This window comes from Olea europaea, chromosome 17, assembly GCF_002742605.1.
Source record: "Olea europaea var. sylvestris chromosome 17, O_europaea_v1, whole genome shotgun sequence".
In the NCBI taxonomy this organism is placed as follows: Eukaryota; Viridiplantae; Streptophyta; class Magnoliopsida; order Lamiales; family Oleaceae; genus Olea; species Olea europaea.
In genome coordinates, this window is record NC_036253.1 from 22,648,518 (window position 1) to 22,657,434 (window position 8,917).

General features: G+C 33.9%; 1 protein-coding gene across 1 annotated transcript; it reads right to left on the minus strand.

The window, feature by feature from the left end:
- Window positions 1-1,423: 1,423 nt before the first annotated feature.
- Window positions 1,424-8,493, minus strand: LOC111365441 (DEAD-box ATP-dependent RNA helicase 16). Its single transcript, XM_022985984.1, has 15 exons — window positions 8,109-8,493; window positions 7,865-8,023; window positions 7,688-7,777; window positions 7,464-7,592; window positions 7,087-7,187; window positions 6,265-6,379; window positions 5,857-5,988; window positions 5,713-5,778; window positions 5,406-5,585; window positions 4,509-4,604; window positions 3,759-3,896; window positions 3,232-3,314; window positions 2,631-2,668; window positions 2,332-2,543; window positions 1,424-1,678 (listed from the first exon to the last, which is right to left on the minus strand). Exons 1-15 carry the CDS (start codon window positions 8,331-8,333, stop codon window positions 1,589-1,591), a joined length of 1,854 nt encoding a protein of 617 aa, XP_022841752.1. The 5' UTR covers window positions 8,334-8,493; the 3' UTR covers window positions 1,424-1,588.
- Between the last annotated feature and the right edge of the window lie 424 nt (window positions 8,494-8,917).

The following is an 8,917-nucleotide window of genomic DNA, read 5'->3' on the forward strand; positions in this document are numbered from 1 at the left end:
CACCTAGCCAGCCAAACTTGAACACAAGTTGTGTTCAAACTGCTATCGCTACAGTTTCACCTTCAAGTGAAGCCCAGATGGCTAACTAGCCTAGTGCCACCTTAATTGGCCCTGAAAGCACGAGCCGTGCCAGGCTCTGTCGTGGCAAACAACTAGCCGACACTCAAATCATCGTTGTAGAGCACCGCACAGTGGTGGAGCTGGTTGACCTCCTTGACGGGTTGTCGGCTTTGTCTTTGCTCTCGACGCCTGGGAGTATGGGTTAGGTAGAAAGAGAAGCCGTCAGAGCGTATGCAGGTTAGAATATAAAGAGGTAGTGGAAGAAAGAGAATGGATGGAAAGATATGATTTTTGGATTGAAATTGAAATTGTAAGGTGCACTAGGGGTGGCATTCGAGGATAGTGTTTATTCATACCCAAAAATAAAATAAAATAAAATAAGAAGAAAGATCCTAAGGTATTTCATGATTTCAAGCTTTCAAAATTAATGAATCTTTCACTATATTATGCAGAAGTACACTTCTCTACTCACATAATTAAATCGAAGTCATTTACAAATCAACTAAATGAATCGTTTCCATGTTAAGTTAGCCTATTTCCAAAAGAATCGTATAAATAGACCGTTTAAATTTTGATTTATCAATCAATGCTAGTATAAATTTATATTCAATCATTCCTACATTTTTTACAATTGGGTTTCATTAAAATGAGATTATAATGCAGATTTATGAATTCCACAAAATATGTGAATAATAAATTAATAATAATGAATTTATAGTTAAAATGAATATTTAACTTTGGCTTCAAACTATGCAGAGATTAAAGCACTTTCAAGTCGACAACATAGTTTTCATAATTTCTAAAAAACGAATCTGGATCTTGGTTATGTAAACAACATTGGAACAGTAACAGTAAAACTGGATGATTTCATTGACCAAAAAACCAACGTTTGTTTGGCCCTCATTTTTTGGAAATGAAAATTGGTAAAATAGCATTTTTTTTTTTTAAAGATGAATGGTTGAAAAAAATGAATTTTTTTTTATTTACATGCAATATTATTTTATGAAATATTGTCTGATTGAAAATAAAGGAAAAAAAAAGAAAAAAGAAAAACAAAATATAATGAAATGAAAATTAATGAAATTCAAACAGACTTTATCATCAAGATTCTCCACTTACGATATTTAAAAATACAAGACAATGTACCATTAGACACAACTAAGGCATCCATGTTAGACATGGGACCTATTGGCATCCCACCATGTCCAGCACGTATCCAAAACCTTGTACCCGACCCTCAAATAAGATATTTCATATCGACTTTGTCATACTTGCGAAAAACAACTAACTTTGAAATCCCAAAGCCGTTGTATAACAAATTTGAACGGCAAAAATTCCAATAACTATCAGAAAGTACACAAAATAATTCAACAAAATAACAACACGTGCTTTAAAACTGACATACTGCCAAAGAGATTCAAGGATTCAAATACAATTTGAGTAAATTATCATCTAATTCAAAATTGTGAATAAGAAAAGAAATAATCCTTTACCATTAAAAACATCGTAAGTTGACTAATTGCAAAGATCATATAGATTGTTTTTTCTTGCGTCTCTGTCCTTCATCCTTGTCTTTTCCTTTCCTCTTCACCCCAGCTTTAGGTGCTCGCTTTGGCCCCTGAACCATGATAATTTTCTTGAATATGCAACTGTCGTGATACTTTTACTAAGAAAAGGTATTGATCTAAATGCAGACTGATTAAATCTTAGGAATCAAATTAAGAAAGTGTTTAGCGATCATTTGGCAACCCAAACGCCATAAAATAGCCGGAATTCAATCTAAACCTTTATATACCAAGAAGAGAGGCAGGTAAAAGTGTTTGGTGATCATTTGGCAACAGAAAACGCTATAAAATAGCCATATGAACATGACAATAAAAACATCAAGACCACGTGCAGAAACTGTATGAACAAGACGGTGAGGCATGTTTTGCTAAGCTTAAAAAGTTTATTCAATTACAATTAAGTTTTCAAATCGAAAAATTGCTTTACATGTCGAAATTGGAAACAAGTAAATTATTTCGACACTAGCATAAGAGTTGCCATCAAAAAAACTTTTTTTACATTTTATCTCATTTGAGGACTAATTACACCACCACCTACCCCAGTGAAAAAATAGACTTAGGATACTTAATAAAATGCCAAGAATGCGGCCTTAAGAAACGTCTTACTTTTCAAGAAATCATCTTGCGCTGACAATGATGTATGATTACAATAAATGGAAAAATGAGACAGACTACATGATCGTAAGGGTATAAGATATCACAATACCTCAGATGAGAAGGTTTTAAGAGGGTTTTTACTTCGAAATTTCCCCTTGAACCCCTTTCGACGAACTGGGTTGGTATTTCCCATAGCAGCTCTAGCAAGCTTAACAATCTTGCTAGCCTCCTGCGTCGTTGGGTCCAACAGATACTCAGGCACATCACGCAAGTGGGGAGCAGGGTCCTTCTTGCTCAGAACTTTGTCGTGCTTCAAAAGATCTGATCAAAAAACCAAGAATAGTCATTTAACGATTCATTGATTGATGAGCTATTGAATGTCAAGAAATCATATTACAAAACTATTACCCAAGTCTTTTGGATTGTCTTGAAAATGAGCCTTCAACCTAAACAAATTCAAAGGAGGAAGTAATTAGGGCACAAGGAAAATTGGACACTTTTCAGTTGCAGTTCTTAAATTAAACTTTGACTTTCAAATATGTGCTCTATCCTACTATAGGTGATTCAATTTCAGTACTACTTAATAAACCAAGGATCCAAAATATAAATTATGACTTGTCAAGCAACAAGCATGACTTTAAGCAACTAAAGCACTCCTAGTACTAATTTGCATGTTGCTGTCCATTTACACAATATGTGATTAGGAACCATCGTTGTGATCAAGAAATTTGTCCAAGGCATATCACTCGCAAAAGAGTCACGATTGTGTATTCAGATATGTTAAATGAAGCTAGCTACGACCTTTTTTCCTGAGACAATAAAATAGCAGTAATTCAGATAACAATAATTTCAATGCTAACATTTGCAAATAAAATGTGTTACGTTTATGATTTAGATGTTATGAAACTATACACCTAAATGAAGTCGAACAAAAAGTGGAGAAACGCGAAGAAAATAATGGTGAAGGACAACATTATTTCGAAAAAGCTCTTCTCAGAAAATAACTCACTTCTGAGAATTCAGAATTTCATTTCTGAGATCCTGTGCACGAGATTCCTTGACAGCAATTTTTGTTACACTCCTTGCAACATCCTGCAAGCCACCAGGTCAATTTTTTGCATTTCCATAGAGTAAAGCATAAATTTGGCTATATTATTTTGTTGAAAGTACAAAAAGGGTGACACATATTGAACCTTAAATGACATTAAACCACATAATCAGGATCAGGCATAACATTCCCAGGAAAATTTAGAAACAGTAACAGGATTACAGGTTTTTTTTTTTTTTTTTTTTTTTGGGGGGGGGGGGAATATTATTCAAAATAGTTCTAGAAAGCTAATATTTGGGAAACATTAATTTTTTATCGCTTGTCAAGATTTCCCAATGCCAACATTAATATCAATATAAACAGAAAGTCATTCTCAGCATATTCAATTCCCAAAAAGTACCAGTAGCATATGCCCACTACTCTTGCAAGATAAATCTACCTCGGCAGAAAAAATGCACAAGCAGATATCAACTCTTTTCATCAATTACCTCAGCTCTGTATCGCAAGGATTCCACAGCATTTTTGCTGAGCAAAGGGAATGGGGCTATAAATTTTGAATCCTCGCCATCATTTTCTCCCAAAATAGATTTAATCTCTTCAAAAATTTCCATCTCCTCAGAAGAAATCTGTTGAAAGAGTTAAAGTATTAAGCCAGGCATATTGGAAACATAATTACCATAATCCAATCTACCCAATACAGAAAGGAAAAAGAAGAATGTCATAGCAGTATAAATACAGCATATATTTGTTATAATTAAGGGAATCAAGCTCTATCTACGTCATTGTCATGAAATTATGTAGTCTTATTGAGTCCTAGAAGACCTTACACTATAATGCATCGACATGGACACGTGTGTCCGACACGATACACGTGTCGGACATGCTGACATGTAATTTTTCAAAGCAGCACCGACCCGACAGGTCGTGAACACGTTAATTAGATTTTTTTAAATTCTTCATTTATATAGTATAAATTTAGTTTTATAATTGTTAGTAATTTTTCTTGTTTGAAATCTTTTAAATACGGGTACTTATTTGTTATTTACTAATAACTTTAAGTTAAAAATATATAATATTTTTAATAAAAAAAAGTTTATGGTAGAGTGTCCAAGAAGTGTCGGTATCGATACGTGTCGGACAAGCACAAGCTACCCTAGTTGAAATGTCCGTGCTATAGAAACCTTACATGATGATTAGAAAGCAAAAATGAAATAAAACTATATAGTCAAGAAGCTTACAAGAGAGACAGATGCACCAGTGTTATAGGCTCTTCCAGTACGTCCAATCCGATGCACATATCCAGTAGCGGTCCGAGGCATATCATAATTTATAACCTGTTAAAGTGTGAACAATTATCTATACAACGGGATAACTTTATTTAAATAGTATGAAGAATAATATCAACAAATATATTGCTTAGCAATGTCAACAAAGTAAGATGGACCAGTCAGCCTGTCTACTTTTTCATCAACACGAGTAAAAAGAGATCAATGAAAATAAATACGCATATCAAAAATACATTCCTCTACCATGCAATCTTTGGAATGCAGCAACGAGAAGCACTAGAGGAAAGGTGGTTTTGGGCCCAAAGAGCCAAAAATGGAAGACAATTCCTAACTCAAAAATGGATGTCCCCTAAGAAGTTACAAAATAATGTCTATTTTTCAAATTATTTGTCTCATATTGTTCTTTTAGTCAAATAATTAAACTCTCACTTTATCCCACTCTTTGTTTATAGGTCCCACATTTGATTTTAAATCACATACCAAGTGATAAAATAGTAAAATGAGAGAAACATTTGATCTTTCAACTTGATCATTAAACCACTTCTAAATTAAACCATGATATCCCATTTGGGACGGATCGAATGGTAGCCTGACAGGTTTGTTGCAATTTGGTATACTTGTCAATATTAAAGATTCAAACAAGAAATCATCAGGAAAATGAGTATTTTAGAAGACATAAGATACCCAGCATTACATATGAAGTGAAACAATTTGCACAATTACCAACAAAACATACAGAAAAATCATTCTTTAGTCCTCAGACTGATGGAATTTGCATTTTAAATTGAATATTCCGAGCTCATATAATACTGAAGTAAAATTCTACAACTTAACAAAGAATAAGCTCACCGTGTGCACATTTTTGAAGTCTATTCCTCTCACTACTCCAAATTCTCCATCTAATTTTCTCTTGGGATGTTTTTTAGACTTTTTTCCAGCACCATGATTTTCCTTATCATTTTTACCTGTTGCGGTAGATTGACTGTCATCATTAGCAATTAAATAATCAAAGAGGCCAGCATTGAATTCCTGAGGGGGGTAAAAGAAATTGTAAGACTTGAGAAACAATAAAAAGATAAATAAGGTGGGGCATCTCGGGGGGAAAAAATGGTAAGCTTCGATCTGATTCAATATACTGCAACACTCTAGTAAATACCTCAAGAATGTGTAGACGAGAATTCTGTGGCAGCTCAGCATTTAGAACTGCAGATTTAATACCAAACTGCACGAATAAAAAATGGTCAGCATTGTAATTAGAACTAGAAAGAAGTTTTGATTCTAACCAGAACCAGAAAGCTACCTGTTCAAAGAATAGCTTCAGTCTATAACTCATGTCAATTGTATTAGTATAAATCAGCACTTTTTTTTGAACTAACTCCAACTTCAATAGGGCAAGGATATGCACAAGTTTATCACGGGCACTGCAAGAAATCTAAACAAGTAATAAAAACAGGAACAAAATGAAGCAAAAATTTCACTCAGGATTGTGAATGGTGAAGCACTAAATTGGAACTGCACATTTTTATATAAAATAAATATCAAGAGGTACGTCAAATTTTAACTAGTAGTAAGCCCTTCGAAGAAGAAAAGAATTCTTCTATGCGAACAAATATATAACAAATAGCAGTACCAATATGAGGGCTTTCATAATTTAGACATGGAAAAAGCATGACAATTTTGGGGAACCCTGAAATAGATGAGTGCTTACATAAAATTGCTGAACATTTTTGGGGATAACATCATCCTTCACATCTCCCACTTCAGGTAGAGTTAAGATGTAGGGATTATGAAGAACAAGCTTTTTCAGCTTATCGACATCAGTACTGCAAATATGGACAAGGTCACAAGAGAAAACGAAAATAATTTTGTTTAGGCACTACAATTAAATAATATATAATAAAAAACAGATGAGGTCCAAAAAAACTTTAAAAATCAAAATGTAAAAATAGTTTGAATTATATATAATGCAACTTGGAACGAAAGAGATGAATATGAGTTCAGATTTGAGAAGCTCCCATCTAGCTGAAGGAGGAGTAGTACTAATCTGCCCAAAGCACAGTAGCAATCATGGCAAAAATATCCCAAATCAGGAGGCCAGCAGTACTAAAAAGGGACAGCATTGAGCAAAATATGAAGTGCCTATTATAGAATATACTATGCCCCTCTTTGGAGGGACTAAATTAGTATATTTTGATAAAAATTGATGAAATGTGTGTTGAAAAGTTGTTCATGTCATGAATTTGAGGTTAGAATTAATTTTTGACTTTGAAACAAGGACAACGCGAACTAGCAACACCTCATTTACAACATATTTAGAGGAACTTATCCCACTTTCCAAACACGACAAATAAAATGCAACTTTCTCACTTTTCAGCTGAAGAATTATTTGTGGATTTTCAATCGAAGTGTCAAAAATATAGCATACATATTAATTGTTGACACATTGACGAACAATTAGAATCTGAATCTCAAGGAACCTCCTCCATGAGCATGGTAACATGGATACAGTAACAAAAAATGTGAAACACACCTAGAGGTAGCAGACATGAGAAGGCACTGACATCGCTTGGGTACATGAGCTGTAAAAGCTTTGAGATCATCCTCATATCCATACGACAAAAGAAGGTCAGCCTGATATGAAATATTCAACCATGAATCTCTTGCTTAACAAATGATATCAATTCATACAAGACAATTGCAGTGAGGATGGTAAAGCTGAAAATAAATAATTTTTTCACATCGTCTACAATTTTTAACTGAGGAACACAATGAAATTTCTTGGCTGAAATTATACTGTCTCCACGAAAGAACTCACTAAAAATTTTCAAAATTTCGAAAAAATATATATATGTGTGTGTGTGCGCGCGCGCGTGCAGGCATTAGTGTGTATATATTTATAGTGCAGACCTCATCGAGGACAAGAACTGAAAGTGAATCTTGAATAGCTTTAGCTAGGAGAATGCCACTGGACAACGATTTTTGTACACAAGCAGGAGTTGATACAAGAATATCAGGTGGCCCTGTTAATGCCGTTTTCTGCAGCCAAAAAAAAAATAATAATAATAAGAATATTGTCCTTTACATAATCAACATAACTGTTAAATAATTAAACCGAAATAAAACAAAATTACCAAGTCAGAAGCAGACATTGAGCTAGTCAATTGAACCACCTTCAATTGCACTCTACATAACTCAATCAATGACATCACCTCCGAATACACCTGAACAAAACCAACCAATACAACAAATCCCGCATAAAAGATCAACTTTTCTTTCTAAATCAAATTCAAAGCCAGAAAAAAGAATACCTGTTGGCATAATTCCCGGGTCGGAACGAGAATAAAAGCAGTGGGAGCAAGGTTCTTCTTTGAAGGCATATCTGAGAAAAGCTTTTGAAGCAGAGGAACAAGATACGCAAAGGTTTTCCCGGAACCGGTTTTAGCTCGGGCCACAACATCTTTACCTTCCTGTATAATCAAAGCCCACCATAAAAACCAAGCTAAAAAAGTGGAAATAGAGACCTATTTGGATATATAAAAAAGCAAAATTTACGAGAATAAGAGGAATTGCGGCGCGCTGAATTGGAGTGGGCTTTTCTATGGATTTTTTTGATAGTGCCCGAATTAGACGAGGATCGATGCCCAATTCTTCGAAGTTCTTCTCTTCTTCTTCCTCTTCTTGTTGAGTGTGTTCATTTTCTACTTGTTCTTGTGGTTTATTTTCTCCCTCCTGTTGAATTACGGTATTATTTTCCGGTTTTAGCTTCGACTTCGCCATTGACGAGGAGAAAAAGATTTGAGTTTGTATCGAAGTTGAGTGGGAGAAAGAAACGTAAATTAATTACAGCGCTAGGGTTTCTGTCCCAGGCAGAAAAGATTTCGGGGGGATTTTTTAAAAGGACCATTGAGCTGGGTAACGTGAAAACGGGCCTTGTGCTGATTTTTTTGGCTAATTTTTAATCCGATGTTTTAAATAGTAATTTTCATGTGAATGTATAATTAAAAGATAAAATGAATATAAAAATTAAAAAGTTTTATTTTAAAGGAGACAAACATGGACTAAAAATGTCATTTTGGACTACAAGGCATCACTTTTAATTTTTCAATTTCTTTCAATTTCAAACCGGTGTTATTATATTTACGTCACAATTTTTATTATATACATAATATTTTAATTGCAGAAGAGATTTCCAACTTTTACTCATATTTTTTCAACTTTTTGTAGTCTTTTTGTTATCAATTTTCAATTAATTAGGATATCTTTTCCATGATTACGATTTAAGCCCTATTTGAGTCGCATTATTTCAAAAAATATATTTTTAAATAGTAATTTGATATCATTTCAACTATGCATTCTTCAAT

Excerpts from the sequence above, each read along its gene's own strand:
- LOC111365441 (XM_022985984.1), bottom strand. The coding sequence starts at position 8,333 with ATGGCGAAGTCGAAGCTAAAACCGGAAAATAATACCGTAATTCAACAG. Across the intron at positions 8,024-8,108 it reads CCGCAATTCCTCTTATTCTC|GAAGGTAAAGATGTTGTGGC; the intron begins GTAAATTTTGCT and ends TTGATTATACAG. Across the intron at positions 5,989-6,264 it reads AAAATGTTCAGCAATTTTAT|ATTTCTTGCAGTGCCCGTGA; the intron begins GTAAGCACTCAT and ends TTACTTGTTTAG.